We start from the raw sequence: 23898 nt of genomic DNA, 5'->3' as shown, positions 1-23898 counted from the left end.
TCAATAGCTGACCCCTTATTGAATACTTTAAACTGAGTGTGTGACCTGGCGCCTTCCACTTAGTCTCATGGCCTCAGCTCCTTTGGCCGTGAACAGAGTGCGTCTGCCCGGCCATCAGCAGGCAGGACTGGGATTTGGACGCTGCTGGCTCCGTGGCCGTGCCTGGGCCGCCGCCCTAGCCAGCCGCTGTTCCGTCCTGTCCCGCTGGCCTCAGCACATCTGCTCTCCACCAAGGGGGCTATGATGAAGTTCTGGGAGGGACTCCACACACAGAAAGCCCTCCCCCCAGGGACAGTCGGGGGCGGGGGGGGGGGGGGAATAGGAGGAGAACAAAGAAGGCCCATTCCCAACAGCCGGAAAAACTGCAGTGTGAGCGCAGTTCTTTCCTGAGGTGCCTGCCTGCTCTGTCACGTGTGTGCTCTTCGTTATTTGTCCTCATTACACTTTGCTAGCATGTGTACTACTGCTCTCTGTCCCACGGCTGAATTCTTTCTTGCGTGAAGACCAGGACTCTGAGCAGCAGATCCCTGGCGGGATATTGGGCGCCCGTCGCGGGGCCCTGAAGAGGACAGTGGCTTCCTCGTTCCCTCACGCAGATTCCCCTTGTTCTGGAGCCCTTCCTCACGTTGCACCTGGGCTCCTGTCTAGCTACCTTGTCACGTGGCTGAACGCCTGTCTTGCAGCGCATAAAGGCTCAGCCTCTGCTCCCTGTTCCTTTCCTTAGGGCCTAACACCTGGCTTTGGCCCAGCACTGGCTTCCCTTGCAGGGCTCTCTCCAGAGCAGGTGCCCCAGCCTGGATGGAGATGGCCCTGTCCCCTCCCTCATCGCTATGTCCACCCATCCTAAAGCCCGGCATTGAGTTTGACTTCATTAACTTCCATGGGCTCCGGCCCTTTCGCACCCAGCCACACCAGGGCTAAGCCTGCTCCCAAAGCACCGCTGTTGTCCTTGAGCGCCCTACTCCAGCCAAGGTTTTATTAGCCCAGCAGTCCCAGCACCTACCCTGCCTCATTCACTGTCCCACCCTCCACACCAGGCTTTCACGCCTCCTCCTCCTCCTCCCTACTGAAACACCCACAGGTGACCTCCTACCATGGGAGACCTGGAAGAAAGCTTCTCTCTCCTCTCACTGCCGCCCTCACCTGCCTCCCCCACTCTGCTGCGGAATGAGCCAGTAGCTTGTAGCTGCCGAGCCCGCCTTGCCCCACCTTAAGGGGATCACTATGTCAACTTTCTCCCTTGCACATCATCAGATTTTGTCTCCTCTGGAGCATTTCCATGTGTCCAGCAAAGCTTCTTAACAGTTTCTGCATTCATTGCTCCGCTTCTCCCTGTCACGATTCCTTGGCAGAGAAAATGTAGTCTCCATCTGTAGTTGATCTGATTTTCCATGGAGCTCTCAGCTGCTGGGCAGCCAGAGGAAATGAATGATCTGGCCTGAGGAAAGGACAGTCCGGTTTGACCAATTAATCAGACCCTCCAGGAAGTGTTCAGTTCTCATCGACAATGCGCCTTTTCCTGGGTTGGCTTAGGTGGAAGGGGGCGGGCAGGGAACAGGTGGCTTAAAGGTTCTTATGAAGCAGGAAGGGGTGAGGAGTGCCCTACTTCATGCTGGCTTCTGGGGTGCCAGGGCTGGCCTCTTTCATCCTGGCTGCCCTGCCAGCCTTGGAGGTAGAGGCCTCTGTCTACTCAAGGTGTGGTGCCTTTCTTTGACTCAGCCAATGCTTCAAAGGGCACCCACATCCCCCACTGGGCTCTCACAGGATGTGGATTCCTGAGTCTTTCTCATGTTGTTCATGTAGATCCAAGGCCTGAGGGTCTCCCCAGCCTGGGCTAGAGGCTCCCTAACTCCTTCCCACTCACCATGGTGACTCTGATGCAGGCTACCTGGGTTTCAAATCCACACCACCCAACCATGGTGTCGGAGTCTCTGAGTGTTCTGGATCACCCTCCATCTGTTGTATTTTTCTCTATATAGTGCATTATCAACAGGGATACTGTTGAATTTACTTAGCTATTCATTTGTTATCTCTTTTCACCTCCTAGCATTGTGTGCCAGAGTCAAGGCTTTCAGTGTGTTCATTGTGCTTTCCCTAGTCCCTGGATCAGAACCTGGTAAAAGCAAGACATTTAATAAATGTTTGTTAATTCAGGGAATGAATAGGCTTCTGCTGAATCATGGACCATTTTCTTGAGAGTTGCCAGCAGTGAACAGTGCTGATTGTAATGGGTGCCCAGTATTCATGGATAATCTGGTTCAACAGGGAAGACATACACAGAGATGGATTACCAATGGGCCTTTTCCACAACATTGCTGTATTTAAGTTTCAAGCAGGAATTGGCCCTTAGGATGTATCTGAGCCATTATTATAATGGCTTTAGAATTGCATGTTTTGGGAAGAAATTGGGACCATTCCCTGCAGATCTGACCTACTCTGTTTTCTAGTTTTCGTATAGTCACTCACCAGCTTCCTGACTTCGTATTTCATCCATGAGAGGAAGTTCTTAGACCTGGAGTATGGACATCTCTCTCTTTGGCCCCATAAGCCTTTCTCTACCCGATACTTATGTGGGCAGGAGTGGGTCTAGGTCTGGTGTGGCTATGGCCCTGTGTCCCTGGAAGCAAGAGGCTAGTATATCAATAGGCTCTTGGCCTTTGGGCTGGAGGGTTCACAGTCAGCTTTTGGCAGGTGGGATCTTAGATAAAAATAAAGCTAATACTTGCTAAGAGCAAGGTACATATATTTAATCCTGAACTACAGCACTAGTGGGTGGGAAAGGGGTTCCTATGTTACAGATAAGAAGACAAAAGCACAGAGAAGTTACCCTCATTTACTAGGGCAACCAGTAAGAGCGGTTCAGTTAACTTCTACAGTCCAGTGAGCCTCTTGGTATGTAGACCGCAGCACTACCAGTTAAAGTGCTAGGTATCATCCAGATTCTGCTCGGGAAGTGTTTTCTAGCTTATAATACAGAAGCCTCATTTTGTGGGACATGGCAAAATCATCTTAGTACATGAGATGAGCACAGCCATTACAGCACATAAATATGTGAAAGCATAACTCTGAGAGTTAGATGACCAGGATTATTGCAATCTTGGTTCTCTTGTTAACCCTTTTTTCCCCCTTTTCCTTTAGGAACATGAGAAAATGATATATCAGGATGACCTTGAGGGCATATACATTAGCTTTTTTTTTTTTTAAAAAAATTTATTTGAAAGAGTTACAGAGAGAAGGAGAGGCAGAGAGAGAGAGTCAGTCTTCCATCCACTGGTTCACTCCCCAATTGGCTGCAATGGCCAGAGCTGCACTGATCCAAAGCCAGGAGCCTCCTCTGGGTCTCCCATGCGGGTGCAGGGGCCCAAGGACTGGGGCCATCTTCTATTGCTTTCCCAGGACATAGCTGAGAGCTGGATTGGAAGTAGAGCAGCTGGGACTTGAACCAGCACCCATACAGGATGCCGGCACTGCAGGCAGCTGCTTTACCCACTACACCACAGCACCGGCCCCTTTATACATTATCTTAAAGGGGACAGTTAGGATGCAGAATTACTGCTTATGTTAAGTTTGGGGGAACTATTTTCTTTTAAAGTCTGTTTGCCTCCTTGACCAACATATACATGGATCTTCCTGCAAGGACAACTTATTCATAGTGTTGAGAAGGAGACCAACCAAGGGGATACTCAACTATGATGTGCAAAATTCATGTTTGCAATCTTCAGGGAAAAGCCAGCGGTCATATGTGCAGTTATGTCCTCTGGAGCCTGGACTCACACCTCCTGTTTGTGTGGAGTGGTGTTCTGACATCCAAAATACCTCCCCACCAGCCTAACATTTTAAAGTTTAGTGCAGCATGTGCAGGTGGGGCAGTCAGTGACTTGCTTGGCAACTCAAAAGCAATGAATGCCTGGGAGGAAGGCCAGGGGATGAAAATTTTAGTGGGGGATGAGAGGGAATGTTGAACTTTCGGGAGCTGGAGGGCAGATCCAGCAGTACCAGTACCAGTACCAAGTAAGGTTCTGGGGCCCTGGAGGCAGGAGAAAGGTGTCAGGAAATAGCTCAGAGATATAGGAAAGGTGAGGAGGGGTCAGGGATTTTCCTCACAATGGGAAGTTTACCTGGAAATCATTGTATTTTTATGCCTATAAAGGAAGCAAGATATTTAATGAATTATACAGAATCAAGTCACTGGGCTAACTAAAACTTCTGATTTCTTTGTTTAGTCCACTGTACTCTTATTCGTTTTAAGAATATGGGTTTTCTTGTGTTGATCTGAATAGTGTTGGGTAAACTGTTTAAAGCTCATTACAAGAGGGGAGAACTTAGCATTTCATTGTCTCAAACGGGCTGCAAATCATGAATGTATATGAATGCAATAAACATACCTCAAAAAAGAATGATACAACTTTTATTTTCCATGGATTTTAAAGATACTTTTGCTACATAGTTTATGTATTTTTATGAGATTATATTTCTTCATTTGTATGGAGCGCAACCTTATACAATTTCAAGATGATATGTTTGGTAGTGTATCTATATCTTTAAAAAGTTTAGAGTTTTTGGAATGTACAGTATATGAGGTAAAATCAAGATTACATTAAAAATTGTTTTCTCCTCTGCACTCATTTTGCAGTGAGGCTCAAATGGCAAGTACACTATTAAATGACATTTACTATCAAAAATAGGAATTCATTTGAATCACTATGAAAAACATAAGCCACTGTAACCTGCCACAGTGGCACATTTTACCATTTTAGACATTCAACTATATAGAAATCTCTGGGCTATTACACTCAAACTCATTTGTACTGCCAAATGTGGCACTTTTAAGAAGTTTCTAGAAAACAATCGCAATCACTGTTGTTTGGGGGAAGGTTATCACCCTATACATAAGAGATTAAATTTAAATAAAATGTAAACATACAGTATATTATAGTGACAGATCATTCTTACCACTCGGAAAGGCCAAGTTTATCCATTTCTTTTTTGAACAAAGGTTAATGTTTTTTCTACAGCACAGATTATTTGACATTAAACACTTACAATACATGCCCATTCTGTTATAAGGGAAACTCTTCAGAGATCTTCAAAGCACAAAACATACGTTCCTTTTTCAAAGACTGACAGAAGTGCTTAGTAATCACTAAAATGCTAACATCAGCAACTAAAAATTAGTGATTCTCTACCCTAAAATTCAAATAATAAATTAAAAAGCTAGTTACAGGTGTTTTACAGATAACATGTGATAAAACAAGAAATTCAGATAGTTTCATTACAAACTGTATTATTACTGGGAGTCTTTGATGTCTAGGCAAGATGTACAATGTGATACTTGACAAAATTCAACCTGATCATCCAATAACTCACAAATGCAAGCTCACAATACATTAATGAATTATGTAATTGCAAAGTGCTCTAATGCAACATTAACCACATGCAATCAACAATTTGGAACAGTATCCAAACAGACATTATACATTAAACATTAGTTTTTCAAGAAAGAAAGCAGCTTGAAGTTTACTGGTGCAAAGTAATTTTGTCTTCAAATTTGGTGCCCCAAACAAAAAAAGTTAGGTTTGATTATGAATTCTGATGGTGATGGCAGTAGTTATGGGAGAAGCAGCAAAACTTGTGGGAGTTCTTCAAAACTAGCCTGTATCAGATGGAAGGACTGAGTGTGTGCACATATATATATATATATATATATACACACACACACACATATATATATGTATTTTTACACTTGGTATGTCTAGTTTATGTATGCCATATGAATCTGAATGCCCTTATACACTTACATACAGTTTGAAGGCTCACAAAACAGAAGCTATTAGGTTTGAAATTCAGAGTTGATTTTTATTACTTTTTAAAAAATAACTATCTAAATGTCTTCTGTTTTTTTCCAGGTTCCAAGAAGAGGTACTTTTTGAGTAAACATTAAAATATTTTTAGGCCAAGTAAAAGCCTGTGCTTTCTTTATGTGACTCATCTGTGACTTCACGTGTATTTATTTGTAATGAAGAACTCCACATTTATCAAACAAGAAATTTCTTTTCTTATGCATATTCTTTCATCCAGTTTTTTTTGCTAAGCCCCTCCAGTTATTCATCATAATCCCATTTACCAAATAATTAAGACAAATGAGGAGGTAGAAATATAGCACTAGATTGCTTTCACAGCATCAGACTTTAACATTTTTTGTATAGCATGTTAGTGTAAATTCTATCCATTCCCAATTTTTCACTCGGTAATCTTTAAAACAAATAGATCAGGTTATCACTGTTAAACTCATGCTGACAGTCAAAATACTGGTTATAAATTGTTGCCTCTTACAAAGTTTATTCTATGGGAAGGCATGTCAATAAAAAAAGGAAACAAAAATGGGGAAAAAGAAGAAAAAAAAAGGAAAAAAGAAAAAAAAAAGCCCCAATCAAACACCTCCCCCCAAATTGATATTTCTCTGGCTCGTCCTCTAATAAAGTGCCAGCCTCTACCTAACAATATAAGCACTGAAAATGGCAAAAATGATGTGCTGTAGTCTCAATGCCAGTGCTAAATGCCACTGTTTTTGTAAAAGCAACACAGAAATAATTTTAGTATATGACAAAATAAAATGTAATACAGTGTTAAAAATAAAGTTATATTTCACTTGATTACAAAGTACTGAATGATAAAGGCAATCAGAATGGAAAAGAAAGCGAACAGCACCAGGATGACAGCGGCACACTGTTCGTCACTGAGTGCCCGCCGGGTCCTGGTGCTCTCCACAGAGTCCCTGTGGGCGCTGGCTGGTGGCTCAGTCCTCTGAGACATGAAGAGCACGGTGGTGCTGTAGGGGCCGACTAAGTCCTGGTGCCCCACTGGGTCTTGGCACTGGCGAATGGCACACACACGAAAGCGATATTCACAGTTGAGCTGAAGGCTGGAATACCGGAAAGTGGACTCGGGACCTTTGTAAATCTATTAATAAAATATCAGAAGGACAGGAAACAGAAAAGATGTTAGAATTAACATCTTTTAAAAGCATTTTTGACATGAAAGCAAGTGAACATCATTGGTTTTGTCTTTCAAATGACATTAAAAAAATACCTAGCCATTAAAGTACTTGTCTGTCTGCTGTATAAGAGTAAGAAAAATTAGAAAAGTTAAGGATGTGAGATCTTCCTTCACAGACGTTAAAGATGAATTAAGGAGTAAGTCATTGGAAATGTGTCCCTGAACAGCAACCTGGCTCTCAGGCTTTTCCCTCAAATATAAGTCTTTTTTTTTTTTGGTGAAATCATTCCATGAACGGAAGGATAGCATTTAATCTTACTCCCTCCATTATATCTTTGCCTAGCTGCCAATTTTCCATACAATTTCAAACATACCTGTTGAATGAAACCAATGCATAAGGCAAGCTTTAATATAGGTGTCCACAGTAAATCATTTTACAAATTTCTCAGATGAGATCATTTAGAATCACAGAGAAGGACCCTCTGCTATGTCTTAAAGGGAAATAAAAACAATGGAATTCTTTTTAAGGGAATGTGTAAGTTATTAAGATGACACATGTGGGGCTGGCATTGTGGTACAGTGGGTTAGGCTGCTACTTTGCTACACCAGCAGTGCTGGCTTAGGCCCCAGCTGAGGTCCGGCTGCTCCGCTTCTGATCCAGCTTCCTGCTAATGTGCCCAGGAAAGTAGTGGTGGATGGCCCAAGTACTTGGGCCCTTGCCACCCATGTAGGAGACCTGGATGGAATTCCAGGCTCCTGGTTTTGGCCTGGACCAGCCCCTTGCTGCCACTTGGGGAGTGAAATAGCAGATGGAAGATCTCTCTGTATCCTCCTGTGTCAGTCTGCCTTTCAGATCACATATACTGGAACTGGTCAGCCTGGGGTCTAAGCTCTCTTCTCCCAGTTCACATTCCATGAGATTTTAGACCATTACCTCAGAGCAGCAAGCATTAATAGTAATTGATTTGTAAGATAATTATGAAGATGAAGAACCGAAAGTCCTTGTTAACGCACTTACCACAGTGCCCAGCTTATATGAGTGCTATGGAAGCTATCATATCCACAAATAAGCCCCACCCCTATTACTCCAACAGAGAAAACCAAGGCTTTCACAATTAAGTGACTTCCCAATTGAGTTCCTCCAGTTAGCTGGTGGACTATGAGTCATATCAACCAACAGCTAGGTTAGCACTCTTCTTTAGCTGCCACAATTATGTCTAGGTTGTAAATCTACATTTTTACATATTGGTTTGCTCCAAAAGCAGCATGAAGATGTCCATTTCATTTTTGCTGTCTCCAGAATCTAGCATATGAGTACAGAAGGTGTTAATAAAAGGCCCCTAAATTAATGAATTGACTATCAAGTCAAAATGTGGATGCTGGGAGACATATAAAGGAACTTTAATTGAAGAAAGCCAGCCTTATGATGAATCTTAAAGAAAATGGTAAATATTAGTTCTGAGGATGCAGATAAATGTTTCAAAGGCATGGAAACGTAGTCTGGAAGATGACAAAAGGATTAACAAAACAGAAGTCTGTTTTAGGAAGCCATGTAAAACTATACACATAACAATGAGCTTAATTTATTTGGGGTTTGGTGCTGTGGCACAGTAGGCTAGGCCTCCGGCTGTGGTGCTGTAATCTGTATGGGTACTGGCTCATGTCCTAGCTGTTCCTCTTCCAATCCAGCTCTCTGCTAATGGCCTAGGAAAGCAGTAAAAGATGGCCCATGTTCTTAGACCCTTGCATTCATGTGAGAGACCTGGAAGAAGCTCCTGGCTTCGGATTGGCCCAGCTCCGGCCGTTGCAGCCATATGGGGAGTGACCCAGCAGACGGAAGACCCTTCTCTGTCTCTGTCTCTCTAGCACTCTGCCTTTTAAATAGATACATAAAATCTTTAAAAAACAGTGTGTCTGTATTATGGATATAAAAAGTGAATTTAATTATTAATATTTATTTCTTACACATTTCTGAATGAGCATGGTAATATTAGTTAGGGAAAAAGCCTCAACAAATGGCAGGAGGATGATGAGAGTTCTGGCAGAGAGAAGGAATACATTAAGTATTAGAAGTTTAGGTTTAATTCAGAAAGGGCCACTTTAGATATGTGACATTAAAACAGTGTCGAAGGAATCCTGATTACAGGACTATGTGTGAGGGATTGAAGTGAGCCAGGTGGAATAGGGGCTCTTGCTGTATTGTATACAAGTATAATAAGGTGGATCTAGAAATGATTTTAAAGTAAGAGTTGTTAGGAAAAACAATTCGTCCAAGAATTTAAATCTTGCGAAATGAGATGATATTGGAGCCTATGAGAATGATGAAATAAGGAAGAAGTTGGAAAAGAGAAGGAGGAAAGATGATGAGATCAAGTTTTCAGATGCTGGGAGGATACCAGCATCTCTAAACAGGTATACATCTTAAAGGTAACTGTAGACACAGAATTGAGGAAAACACATTAATTGCTAAAGGTAACTTAAGAAGGCTTATACATATAAGTTATTCAAATTAGCCTCAAGTTTGAGGCGAATTAGGTTAGATCTTAGAGTGTGAAATAAGAATTAAGATAAATAATACCACTTATACCTCTATCTCCATTACATATTTGGCCTTCGCAATAAAGGGAAAGTAAAAATTCTAAGTCTATATTTGGTCCCTTTGCTATGGGAACACAGATACTACTATGTATAACTAAAATCAAACAGCTCCTTACATTTGCTATGAATCAATTACTCATTTATAGATGGGGTGAGGCCAATATTAGTTAAGAGAATAGCAGCAAGAGATTAATATTTTTACTTTATATTTTAACAGAATAAATGCAGACTAAAATCTAAGCTTATGAAGTTTGTACATGCCTAGTTGGGCCAAGAACTTTGAAATAATGTCAACTACAATAGAATTTTATAGAAAAACCTTAAACGAAATTTATGAAGAGTTTCATAAGCTGGAGTTTGTCTTTATGTTAGCTTTATGACTATGTTATGGTGTGAAGAAAGAACAGTTGAGGAATGGGGACCAATAAAGGTGAATCCAATTCTTATTTGTTTGTATCTCTACCTCTATATCCTAAAAACCTACTTGGTTGGCTGGATAACTCATTAACTTCAAAATAGTCCTGTTTTCTTTCTTTCAAGGATAAGAGTGCAAGTTTCTATCAAAGGTACCCACTTTGCAAACTGTCCCTGTAGAGGAACAGATTGTTTCACTGTTGTCATTTTCTGTGTATTAACACATAACCTGATTATGTGTGAATAATATGCACAGTATTATTTATAGTGATTAAAACGAGGGGTTTCTTAAAAATTGATAGAAAATACATATTATGAAAAAACAATTCAAATTGTGTTTGCACTAAAATAAACTTACTCTTCCACAAACTTTTGAAGTCTCCTGTATAAGACAATGCTTTTAGCATACACTTTTGGACTGAGTACAGACTCAATTTAAATTTTCCCTTAGGATATATTATGTATTTCATATTTAAATATATTTATTATGACTTATAAGGCTTATGCTATCATAATTTGGTGCATATGGCCACATGTGATCTTTGTATAATTTATGGACATACTATTGTGAATAATTGTTCTCTAGTGATCAATTCAGGAAGAACAGAGAAAATCACCATAAAAAAGTACACACAGATAAAAAACCATTTAGCTCTTATCTGTGCCTTCTTCCCCTATCATTGCTGCAAATGATCTTAGAGCTTTTAGAGAAGAGGTTAAGTTTACTGTGCATATAGTCTTAAATTTAGTGTGCTTAACATCAATTTGAACTTAAAAAAACAAAAAGCCAAACAGAACTGTGAGCACCACTCCCAGATTCAAGTTGTAGGTTACTCTGAGGAACACTGTTCTTGAGAATCTGAGTTTAGGAGTTTAAGGAAGGAAGAAGTTGTACAGAATCCAATGGGCCCCAGTACAGGCAGTGTTGGTTTATTTCATCTGTCAACTTGACTGGGCTAACGGATGCTCACAGAGGTGCTGAAACATTAGCTCTGGGTGTTTCTGGAATAGACAAGCATCCAAGTCAGTAGGCTGAGTAAACAAGATACTTCTTCACCAACGTGGGTGTGCATCATCCAGTCTGTTTAGAGTCTGGGTAAGACAACAAGGTAGACAAAGTTCCCTCTCTTGAACTGGGACATCCATCTTCTCCTGCCCTTGGTCACTGGCACTGTTGGTTCTCAGATGTTGGGGTTTGGACTAGAACTATACACCACTGGCTTTCAAGCTTGCACACAGCAGAATGTGGGTATTCTTAGGATCCATGACTGAAGTAAGCCAATCCATCTTAACAAATCTATTTCTATATATCTCTATATCCTCTTGGCTCTGTTTCTGTGGAGAATGCTATTTCCTGTCATTGCCAACAGAACTCTGATTTTGGTTAGAAGTGTCAAACCCTAATCTTCCCATCCATGTACCAGGAGAAACTGGCCTCACTCTTAGCTCCAAATGTGGGTTATGGTTGGCTTAAGCCCTAGCACAGTCATTGACCTTTGAAATATGAGTGCTTTCTTTGCCCTTTTTGTGAATGAGTAGGCTCCCCCACTGCTAAGGGCAGTCACTGATGATGATGATGAGAGAAATCAAGTCTTTGATGACTGCATTAAGCTGCTGGATCACCCAATCCTGCAGCCTGCCTGCCTACCTCAGGGTTTTTCCTTAACCGAATTTACACTGTTTTTAAGACAACTCAATATAGTTTTTCTGATACATGCAACATAATGAGTTCCAACATAAAAACTGCCTTAGGTTCAAACTCCCAGGTAGAGTGGGTCTACTTTGAAAGTGGCTATTCCTCTAAATGTTCATGTAATCCAGCTATAATCACTGGAAGCATCAGTTTTTGGTTAAAACACTTACTATTTTTTTTAATGTACATATTTCTGAGAGGATTAAAGAAACAGCAGAGCTGGTGCTGTGGCATAGCGGGTAAAGCATCCCATATGGGTGCCAGTTCGAGTGCTGGCTGCTCCACTTCCAATCCAGCTTTCTGCCATGGCCTGGGAAAGCAGTAGAAGATGGCCCAAGTCCTTGGGCCCCGGCACCCATGTGGAGACCCAGAAGCTGCCTCTGGCTTCAGATTAGCCCAGCTCTGGCCGTTGTGGTCATTTGGGGTAGTGAACCAGTGGATGGAAAACCTCTCTCTCTCTCTGCTTCTCCATAACTCTGCCTTTCAAATAAACAAATCTTTATTTAAAAAAAAAAAGAGCCATTAGACATAACACTTTTGGTATAAAGTGTCTTCCTCCTAATACCTGGTAAGGTCAGCTATATAGGAAGTTAGGATGTGTATGAGACAGCAATGTTGAAAGTTAGAGAGAATGCCATTTTAGAGAATGGGAGCAAATGAAGTGCTACCAGACAAGGCATATGGTGGAAAGCAAACACCAAAGGTCTGGGCAAAGTCAGTGAAAGGTGAAACAGGGATGACGAAAGGGAAGAATGCAAAGAAACCAATTTGTTCCTAAGCTTGGTCTAAGGTCACAGGCACTTCTTATTCCTGCCAGGTTCATATGCTTCCAGTTCCCTGCCTTCCAACCTCTCCCTACTCCCCTCCTCCTTCCAGCCTCCAACCAGTAATATTATAACTTGAATAGTTTTTTTTTTTTTTAAAGATTTGTTTATTTATTTGAAAGTCAGAGTTACACAAAGAGAGAAGGAGAGGCAGAGAGAGAGAGAGGTTTTCCATCCACTGGTTCACTCCCCCAAATGACCACAACGGCCAGAGCTGGGCTAATCTGAAGCCAGAGGCAGCTTCTGGGTCTCCACGTGGGTGCAGGGGCCCAAGGACTTGGGCCATCTTCTACTGCTTTCCCAGGCCAAAGCAGAGAGCTGAATTGGAAGTGGAGCATCCAGGACTCAAACTGGTGCCCATATGGGATGCCGGCACTGCATGTGGTGGCTTTACCTGCTACATCACAGCACGGGTCCCGAACAGGTTTTTTTCATAGGCTAGATTAGAAATTCAACCACCAACTCAATAGTATTTCCCTTATTAAAAACATTAGAGTTTCTACTGCTGCAGAATAAAAACTCACTGAGACCTGGTCCCCTCCACTACATATTCCACTTTTGAGACTTACTCAAATCACACCTTAGAAGCTATGGCTCTTCTTAAGTACCCAGGCATTAACAAGACTCATTTCAATGATGCTCCTTTTAGAAAATGTTCCCAATTCTAGCTGGAGCCAATCATTCCTATTTATTTTCATTTTATTTGAAAGGGGTGGAGAGAGAGAGAAAGAGTGAGAGAGAGGGAGAGCACACAGACTTGTGAATACACTCTTTCATCTGCTGGTTTATTCCTCAAAGGTCTGCAACAGCCAGGGCAGGGCCAAGCCCAGCCAGGGCCAGGAGCCTGAAATTCAATCCGGGCTTCTCATGTGGGTGGTGGGGAGCCAAGTATCTGAGCTATCACCTGCTCCTTCCCAGAGTGCACATTAGCAGGAAGCTGGATCAGAAGCAGAGGAATTGAGACTCAAATTAGGAACTTTAATAGCAGGCAAAGTGTGACTTAATTCCTGTACCAAATGCGCACCCCAATTATTCCCCTTTTATAAAACAGGTTTTATCTTCATTATGATGCTTTGCTTACCTATGCAAAAATATCAAGATTATAAAATTTCTGCTTGCTTGCTAAATTTCTAACTGCTTTTTAAATTTTTTTTTTATTTTTAAAATTTTTTTTTGACGGGCAGAGTGGACAGTGAGAGAGAGAGAGAGACAGAGAGAAAGGTCTTCCTTTGCCATTGGTTCACCCTCCAATGACCGCCGCGGCCAGCACGCTGTGGCCGGCACACCGCGCTGATCCGAAGGCAGGAGCCAGGTGCTTATCCTGGTCTCCTATGGGGTGCAGGGTCCAAGCACTTGGGCCATCCTCCACTGCACTCCCGGGCCACAGCAGAGAGCTGGCCTGGAAGAGGGGCAACCGGGACAGAATCCGGTGCCCCTACCGGGACTAGAACCCGGTGTGCCGGTGCCGCAGGCAGAGGATTAGCCTGTTGAGCCATAGCGCCGGCCTACTAACTGCTTTCTTGAAATGTAAACAGTAACTTATTAATAAATGTAACCTCCCCCTTATTTCTAGGGTACTTCAAAGAATTTATGGAAAAATGGAATTAAAAGACAGGTTTATTTTAGTGTAAAAATTTTGAAATCCATGCGTTTTTAAAAATATATATTTTCCATGAACTTTTGGAAAATAATTCATAGTATTTACTATCTCTGTTAGGTATATAATAAATTACAAAATATAAATTCCATGGATGAAACTGAACTCTCAAAATTCCAAAACTGTAAGTTGTAGAGTTTTTATAAATATTTAAGAGACTTAAATGAGCAAGTGTAGGATGAAGTTCTAAGGGGACCAGTATTTTAAGTTTTATAGTGTGCTTACAATCTCATTTAAGTGGTAATAGGGTTAATTCAGCTTTTAAGTTGAAATTAGAATTAGTGTTGCTCTTTCATGTAGTGACATAAACTTATTAAAATTCATATACTACTCAAATGTGGGGTCCTTATTTCCTTTAAACATGTAATACAATTACATTTTCCTTAATATTAATTTTACTTCCTCCTTGGGAGGAAACCTGCTTATCTGTAAATTACATTTCAAATCTAATTATCATGTCAATTTGCAGATGGTTTAATACAGAAAAATAATCACATGCCAAACTTAATTTCTTTGGGTCTTTTTGTAGTTTCAGTTAAGATACTACATATTTCCATACTTGGCAAAACTTGAAAAAAATTGTACTGAAAATTCTTTCTATTAAGCAAAAGTTAATCTCTATTAAAACCATTATAGGGGCCAGTGCCGTGGCTCAATAGGCTAATCCTCCGCCTGCAGTGCCGGCACACCGGGTTCTAGTCCCGGTCGGGGCGCCGGATTCTGTCCTGGTTGCCCCTCTTCCAGGCCAGCTCTCTGCTGTGGCCCGGGAGTGCAGTGGAGGATGGCCCAAGTGCTTGGGCCCTGCACCCCATGGGAGACCAGGATAAGCACCTGGCTCCTGCCATCGGATCAGCGCGGTGCGCCGGCCACAGAGCACCGCCTGCAGCGGCCATTGGAGGGTGAACCAACGGCAAAAGGAAGACCTTTCTCTCTCTTTCTCTCTCACTGTCCACTCTGCCTATCAAAAAAACAAAAACAAAAACAAAACAAAACAAAACCATTATAGGGGCCAGTGCTGTGGTATATAGTAGGCTAAGCCTCTGCCTGTGGTGCCAGCATCCCAAATGGGTGCCAGTTTCTATCCTGGCTGCCCCCTTCCAATTCAGCTCCCTACTGACGGCCTGGGAGAAGATGGCCCAAGTGCTTGGCCCCTGAACTCATTGGGGAGACCCAGAGGAAGTTCCTGGCTTCAGATTAGCCCAGCTCTGGTGACAGCAGCCATTTGGGGAATGAATAGTGGAAGGAAGATCTTTCTCTGTCTCTCCCTTTGTCTGTAACTCTACCTCTCAAATAAACAAACAAAATCTTTAAAACTATTACATTAATATCAAAACAGAAGGCTGGAATAAAAAGATAATCAATAAATAAGACACAATGTAAACAAACCAGCTTAGAAGCCCCTACAAATCAAGAAGGCTGATGGAAAAAAAGGATAAAATCAGATGAAATGCTTCTAAACATTAGGCTTGAGTCTTGTTTTTATAAAAGTTTTAATGAACACTGATAACTCCTCACTCCACCTGGCTGTTACTCATCCCTTACCAGGAAAGTAACTTTGAAATCTGTCAACTAGGAAAGTGACACTTCCTCTAGGCTTTCATAATAATCTTGCCTACTGTCATATTTAGGCACTGTATTATGACCATTATTATTATTGTAGAAACTTCCTTATTCATCTTATTGGTTCTACCCTTGTCCCATTCTAGCTCCAGTCTATAGCTAAAATGACCTTGTGTCTGATTATGTGACTATCTGGTCAAAATCTTGCCCTGGCTTCTCATTTCACATAGACTAGAAGACACATTATGGCCTCTAATGCTCCACATGATTCCCTTTACCATTACTACCTGATCTCATCAACAACTTCCCTTGCCCCTTCATCCCAGTCATACCAGCCTCACTGTTATCAAACTTACCAAGCGTGCTCCTGTCTCAGGGCCTCTCCCTTCAGCACTTCCTATTCTTTTTTTTTTTTTTTTTTTTTGACAGGCAGAGTGGACAGTGAGAGAGAGAGAGACAGAGAGAGAAAGGTCTTCCTTTTGCCGTTGGTTCACCCTCCAATGGCTGCAGTGGCTGGCGCGCTGAGGCCGGCGCATCGCGCTGATCCGAAGCCAGGAGCCAGGTGCTTCTCCTGGTCTCACATGCAGGGCCCAAGCACTTGGGCCATCCTCCACTGCCTTCTCGGGCCATAGCAGAGAGCTGGACTGGAAGAGGAGCAACCGGGACAGACCCCGACCGGGACTAGAACCCGGTGTGCCGGCACCGCAGATGGAGGATTAGTCTATTGAGCCGGGGCACTAGCCACTTCCTATTCTCTTTTTACCCAGTTTTATTTTCTTTCTATTGCACTTGCACCTATTTGAAGTATTACATAGTGACCTGTTTATCTGCCTTCAATGTCTTTTCCACTAGAATGCAAGCTCCATGGAAACAAGGGCATTTTGCTCAGTGCTCTATCCTGAATGCCTGGCAGAATTCAGCGAGTACTTGTCAAATGAATGAATAATTTATTTAACTATAGTTCATGCTCAAAAGATTTTGAATCTGGAGATCTTTGGGACACAGTGTATATTGAACAAATGTTTCTGAATTAGGTAAGGACAGTCAAATCCTGCACTGGAAATACATAAAAATGAAAGAAATGCATAAATATGTATACACAGTACTATATTTTGGCACATACCTGTTTGAATTCTGAATCTTTTCCCATCATAACTTGAAGACTGTAAATAACTGGATCACCTTTCATTGGCTGTAAACACTCCCATGTAATTTCACAAGTGTGATCATTTATTTTCTCTATTTTGGGGGCTGGAAGAAACAAATATAAACAAAATCTGCTTCAACTGAGGTACAATTTGGCGCATCACAAGGATAGTTGTTTTAAACCAATCAACAAACCTTTAAAATCCAGCTATAGACTTAAAAATAAACGAAATAAAGTGAATTTTTGAAATTTCCATACAAAGTGGTTAAAATCAACAATTTATTTACAGTTAAGAGATAGGAAGGCAGATGCAGGAACAGAAAAATGACTCAATGAAACTCATCAACATTACTAGAAAGACTATTTAAATAGAGTCTTCAGACCTATAGAATTGCTTAACAAATAATTCATTCAAATGCCTGATCCATTATATTGTAATGCAAGTCTCTGGGATTAGTCCTTGGAGTACGATGAACTTTTTGGCTAAATACACAAACTGCAGTCCTTGCCAGGATAGTTTTAAAATAAGAACTCTGAAATGAATTTAAAAACATATATGCATATAAGAAATGCATGTATATGTGTTTATATACAAGACTGATTAAAAAAATCTAACTTAAGACCTTATTTTGTTTAATAGATTACCCAGCTCTTTCCCTTAAATCCAAATGAATGAGATTGTAATGACTTAAAACATTTAAATAACAAAACTATCAAATATATACTGGATATTAACTTTTATTAACAGAAAAAGCACTTTTATGAAAATATATCTAATTTATTAGCAATGAAAACAAGTTCAGGATACATAACTTACCTTTCAAGGCAGCTGGAACAGATTTTGGAGTAGTGAAAATATATTCCTGGGAGAGGGGACCTTCCCCAGCTTCATTACAAGCTTGAATACAGAATTTATAGGATGTTGACTCATTCAGTCTTTGTACTTTGTATGTATGACATGGTCCTCTGTACAGGGATACAAACCTAAAGTGAAAATAACTCTTTCATTAAATAAGCCTCAGACTACATTATGAAAACCAAAATGGTACAACTGGAGACATTTCTTAGGGATGAGTTACTCAAAAAATGTAATGGCAGGAGTGGTTTGTCACTCCAAACATATCTTTGTTTTTCAACGGATGATAAAAATCACGTAATTGGTAAAATTTTCCAATTTTGCGTTTCCTGAAAGCCTTTTGCTATATTTCATGTGCACCCACCTGTAACTATTTCTTCTTAGTTTCTGGTACTTCTTTCTCTCTCTCTCTCTCTCTTTCTCCCTTTCTCTCTCTCTCTTTTCAGGCAGAGTGGACAATGAGAGAGAGAGAGAGAGAGAGAGAGAGAGAGAGAGAGAAAGGTCTTCCTTTGCCGTTGGCTCACCCTCCAATGACCGCCGCGGCCAGCACGCTGCGCCCGGCACACCGCGTTGATCCGAAGGCAGGAGTCAGGTGCTTCTCCTGGTCTCCCATGCGGGTGCAGGGCCCAAGTACTTGGGCCATCCTCCACTGCACTCCCGGGCCACAGCAGAGAGCTGGCCTGGAAGAGGGGCAACCGGGACAGAATCCGGTGCCCCTGCCGGGACTAGAACCCAGTGTGCCGGCGCCGCAAGGCGGAGGATTAGCCTGTTGAGCCACGGCACTGGCTGGTACTGCTTTATTTCTAACTGCTGCTTTTTAATGTATATATTTTTAAATATACTCAAAATATCAACAATTTTCATTACGAATTAATTCTAACTGAAGTCTTGTTCATAGAATTTGTCATCTGTATCACAGACCTGAGCTATGAGAGTATCTGCACTTCAATCTTGCTTGCCTTCATCTGGGAAAAAGAAAATCCCTAATTCCCAGGCATAGTTTTAGCTGATTGGTGATGCTTTCTTTTTTAAAATTTTTATTAACATAAAAAGAATAATGTCATTGATACAATTCTAAGATAACCATAGTTCCCTCCTTCACTGCCTCCCCTCAACCTCCTTTTCCTTGTTCCTTTTTTACTCCTTTAATTTTTGCAGTAACATACTTTCAATTTACTTCATAATCACAGGCTTAAAGCATCAGTAACCATATCTTCAACAAGTCAAAAGCAGAAAGACCACTGTTTCACAGGAATATAGATGTTTTCTAGAGATTTACATAGCAGTATGAGAAAATAATTTCCAATAAATTTTCTACCTGAATTGTCTGACAAAAGTTTATCATCATAGATACAGATATTGCAAATATTTCATGCAAAATGCAATTAAAAGCATGAGATTATTTTGGTGCAAAAACTTTTGAAATCCATCCATAGTTCTGTCATAATATAAATTTTCCACATATTATGAAAAAGTTTTGCACTAAAAACTTTTACTTTTAATCCCATTTTCTGTGAGTTGTGGTACTCCCATGCATTTCTCCTAGTAAGTTCTCTATAAATTTTTTCCCAGGGGAGATCCAAGATGGCACATTAGGGAAGAAACTTACTGCTCTAGTCTAAGGGAAGATAGTTTAAAAAAAGTGCAGACAATTCAGTCTTAGGGAAGAGTTAAGGAGAAAAATGGCAGAGGAAACTTTATGCAAATTGGAGGGACACTGTGGAACTACGTGAAGGGTGTAGATGCATACAACTCAGGATCCCAGCAGCCCAGAGTCTCAGCACTAGCCTTAGAGAGTGAGGTAAGACCAGTAGGCAGCAGCCCAGGCCACTGGTGATAAAGTTGCAGAAGAACCTGGCATGGGCCTGGCTTGGAACCCTGAGGGGGACAGTGTACCTGCCAAACCAAGAAAAAAGAAGCATGTTTCTCTCTCCCTGATCACCCTGCACTGGCATCCTGTAACAAGCCAAGTGGGGGTGGGCGCCATTGTGGACATAGGTTAGTTAACAGCTGAGCTAGCTTGTATCTGGGCACCCAGCAACCAGCCAAGTAGAGAAGCCTGAGTCTGGCTGGGAAAACTGACAGGGGCTGGGCGCCCGTGACTATGGTAGGCTTGTGTGCTGGGACTGTGAAAACACTGTGACTACGTGGCTGGGACTTTGTGCAGTCACTGTGAGTGGCTCCACATGCTTCATGCTCCCTGATTTACTGGTGAGGGTCATTGTTGTGGGATCTGTGCTCACACCAAGGACTGCACAGATTCTCTGTATGGTTCTTGGGGCAGCACAGATGAATACTGTACCCACTGGGGTTAGCACCCAGGCACTGATCTCCTTTGGGGAGAGAATGAGTGTGAGACAATGCCAACAGAGCAGAACAAACCTCCTCTCTGATAAAAAAAAAAAAAAAAAAAAAAAAAAAAAAAAGAAGAAGAAAGAGATTTAACACACCCAACTTGGGTCACCTTGGACACTACCTTCACCCTAGAGGACAACAATACAGCACATCAAAACTTAAGGGATACAACAAAACCAGTGTTAAGAGCAAAGTTTATAGCAATTGGTGTCTACATCAAAAATTGGATTTAGGTAGGTTGTGTGTGCACCAAATAAATGAGCTATCAGTGAATCTCAAGGACCTAGAAAAACAACAGCAAACCAAACCCAGAACTAGTCAGAGTTAAGAAATAATTAAAATTAGAGAAGAAATAAACAAAATTGAAACCAAATATCTATACAAAAGATCAGCAAAATGAAAAGCAGTTTTTTTTTTAAAATAAAAAAAATTGATACACCACTGGCACAACTAATCAAAAAAAAAGAGAGAGAGAAAACCCACATTAATAAAATAGCGATGAAAAAGGAAATGTAACAACAGACACCACAGAAATAAAAAGAATCATCAGAAATTACTACAAAGACCTGTATGCCAACAAACTGGGAAACCCAGAATGGTCATATTCCTAGATACATACAACCTACCTAAATTGAGCCATGAAGACACAGAAAACCTTAACAGAACAATAATCAAGACAGAAATTGAATCATAATAAAGAGCTTCCCACAAAGAAAAGCCCAGGAACAGACGGCTTCATTGCTGAATTCTACCAGACATTTAAAGAAGAGCTGACTCCAATTCTTCTTAAGCTGTTCAACACAATTGAAAGGGAGGGAATCCTCCCAGATTCTATGAAGCCTGCCTTACCTTAATTCCTAAACCTGAAAAAGATACAACAGAGAAAGAGTACTACAGACCAATTTCCCTGATGAACACAGATGCAAAAATCCCCAAGAAAATACTAGCCAACTGAATTCAACAATACATCAGAAAGATCACTCACCCGGACCAAGTGGGATTTATCCCTGGACTGCAGGGATGGTTCAACATTCACAAATCAATGTGATACATCACATTAACAAATTGAAGAACAAAAACCGTATGACTATCTCAATAGATGCAGAGAAAGCATCTGATAAAATACAACACCCTTTCATGATGAAAACTAAGCAAATTGGGTATAGAAGGAACATTCCTCAACACAATCAAGGCAATCTATGACAAACCCACAGCCAGTGTCATATTGAATGGAAAAAAGCTGGAAGCATTCCCAGTGAGATCTGGAACCAGACAAGGATGCCCACTCTCACCATTGCTATTTAATGTAGTCCCGGAAGTTTTAGTCAGAGCCATTAGGCAAGAAAAAGAAATCAAAGGAATACAAATTGGGAAGAAGGAAGTCAAACTATCTGTATCTGCAGATGACATGCTTCTAAATATAGGGGATCCAAAAGACTCCATTAAGCGAGTTTGGTAAAGTGGCAGGATATAAAATCACACACAAAAATCAATAGCCTTTGTATACACAGACAATGCCATGGCTAAGAAAGAACTTCTAAGATCAATCTCATTCACAATAGCTACAAAAAAAACCCAGATACCCTGGAATAAATTTAACCAAGGATCTCCAAGATCTCAATGATGAGAATTACAAAACATTAAATGAAGAAATAGAAGATACAAAAAAAAAAAAAAAAAAGGGGAAAAATCTTCCATGTTCATGGATTAGAAGAATCAATATCATCAAAATGTCCATACTGCCAAAAGCAATTTACAGATTCAATGAGATAACCATCAAAATACCAAGGACATTATTTTCAGATCTAGAAAAAATTATGCTGAAATTCACATGGAAACACAGGAGACTCCAAATAGCTAACACAATCTTAAATAACAAAAACCAAGCCAGAGGCATCACAATATCAGATTTCAAGACATACTACAGGGCAGATATAATCAAAACAGCCTGGTACTGGTACAGAAAAAGATGGATAGACCAATGGAACAGAATAGAAATGCCAGAAATCAACCCATGCAACTACAACAAACTTATCTTTGATAAAGAAGCTTCCCTGGAGGAAGGACAGTCTCGTCAATAAATGGTGCTGGGAAAACTGGATTTCCACATGCAGAAGTATGAAACAAGACCTGTAACTTACATCTTATACAAAAATCCACTCAAAATGGATTAAATACCTAAATCTATGACCTGATACCATCAAATTATTGGAGAACATTCGGGAAACCCTGTAAGACATTGGCATAGGCAGAGTTCTTGGAAAAGAACCCAGAGGCACAGGCAGTGAAAGCCAAAATTGACAAGTGGGATTGTATCAAATTGAGAAGCTTCTGTGCTACAAAAGAAACATTTAGCAAAGTGAAAAGGCAACCCACAGAATGGGAGAAAATATCTGCAAACTATGCAACTGATAAAGGACTAATAATCAGAATATATAAAGAGATCAAGAAACTCAACAACAAAACAAACAACCCAGTTAAGAAATGTGCAGAGGAGTTAAAAAGGCATTTTTCAGAGAGGATATTGAAATGTCCAACAGACACATGAAAAAATGCTGATCACTAGCCATCAGGGAAATCAAATCAAAACCACAGTAAGTTTTCCCACCATCTCCATTAGAATGGCTTTCATACAGAAATCAATAAATAACAAAAGCTGGAGATGATGTGGGGAAAAAGGTACCCTAGTCCACTGTTGCTGGGAATGTTAACTGGTATAGCCACTGTGGAAGACAGTATGGAGATACCTCAGTAATCTGAATCTAGACCTGCCATATGACCCAGCCATCCCACTCCTGGGTATTTAGCAAGGGAAATGAAATCAGCATATGAAAAAGTTATCTGTACCCTCAATGTTTATTGTAGCTCAATTCTCAACAGTTAAGATATGGAATAATCCTAAATGCCCATAAGCTGAAGACTATGTAAAGAAATTATAGGATATGTACCCCATGGGATATTACTACACAGTAGTGGTAAAAAAAATGAAATCTGGTCATTTGCAACAAAATAGATGAAACTGGAAAACATCATACTTAGTGAAATAAGCCAGCCTTCAAAAGGACAAATACCACATGTTCGACCTGACCTGTGATAAGTAATATAGCACCTAAAAAGTAATCTATAGAAGTGAAATTGACACTTTGAGAAGCGGTGACTTTGAACAGCTCTTGTCTTGACTCTTGAGGAAGTTTTTTTTCTTTCCCATACTACTTGTTGAACTCTTTACCTAACAAAGGGTTAATCTTATGTGTATAAAGTTGATTGAAAATAGATCTTAGTAAAAAATAAGAATGGGAATAGTAGGGGGCCAGTGCTGCGGCACAGCAGATAAAGCTGCTGCCTGCAGTTCTGGCATCCCACATGGGCGCTGGTACAAGTCCTGGCTGTTCCACTTCCCATCCAGCTCTCTACTGTGGCCGGGGAAAGCAGTGGAAGATGGTTCAAATCCCTGGGCCCCTGCGCCCATGTGGGAGATCCAAAAGAAGCTCCTGGCTCCAGATCAGAGCAGCTCTAGCCATTGTGGCCATCTGGTGAGTGAACCAGTGGATGGAGGACCTCTCTCTCTGCCTCTCCGTAACCCTTCCTCCCTCCCTCCCTTTCTTCCACCCTCCCTTCCTTCCGTCCTCCCTCACTCTCTTTCTTTTATTTGACAGGTAGAGTAACAGACAGTGAGAGAGAGAGACAGAGAGAAAGGTCTTCCTCCCGTTGGTTCACTCCCCAAATGGCCGCTATGGCCGGCACTGTGCTAATCCAAAACCAGGAGCCAGGTGCCTCTTCCTAGTCTACCATGCAGTT

At 41.1% G+C, this 23898-nt stretch overlaps 1 protein-coding gene across 4 annotated transcripts in view; it reads right to left on the bottom strand.

The window, feature by feature from the left end:
* Window positions 1-4392: 4392 nt before the first annotated feature.
* The window catches only part of FNDC3A (fibronectin type III domain containing 3A), a 187190-nt gene continuing 167684 nt past the window's right edge, over window positions 4393-23898 (bottom strand). For all 4 annotated transcript variants that reach the window (XM_062194208.1, XM_062194206.1, XM_062194207.1 and 1 more), the window contains 3 exons: window positions 17707-17873; window positions 16866-16993; window positions 4393-6960 (listed from right to left, as the gene is read on the bottom strand). In XM_062194208.1, the coding sequence (XP_062050192.1) occupies window positions 6646-6960; window positions 16866-16993; window positions 17707-17873 (610 nt within the window). In that variant the 3' untranslated portion in view covers window positions 4393-6645. The remainder of the gene's footprint in view (window positions 6961-16865; window positions 16994-17706; window positions 17874-23898) is intronic.

This window comes from Lepus europaeus, chromosome 6 (assembly GCF_033115175.1).
Source record: "Lepus europaeus isolate LE1 chromosome 6, mLepTim1.pri, whole genome shotgun sequence".
In the NCBI taxonomy this organism is placed as follows: domain Eukaryota; kingdom Metazoa; phylum Chordata; class Mammalia; order Lagomorpha; family Leporidae; genus Lepus; species Lepus europaeus.
This window is presented reverse-complemented; position numbering and strand designations above follow the sequence as displayed.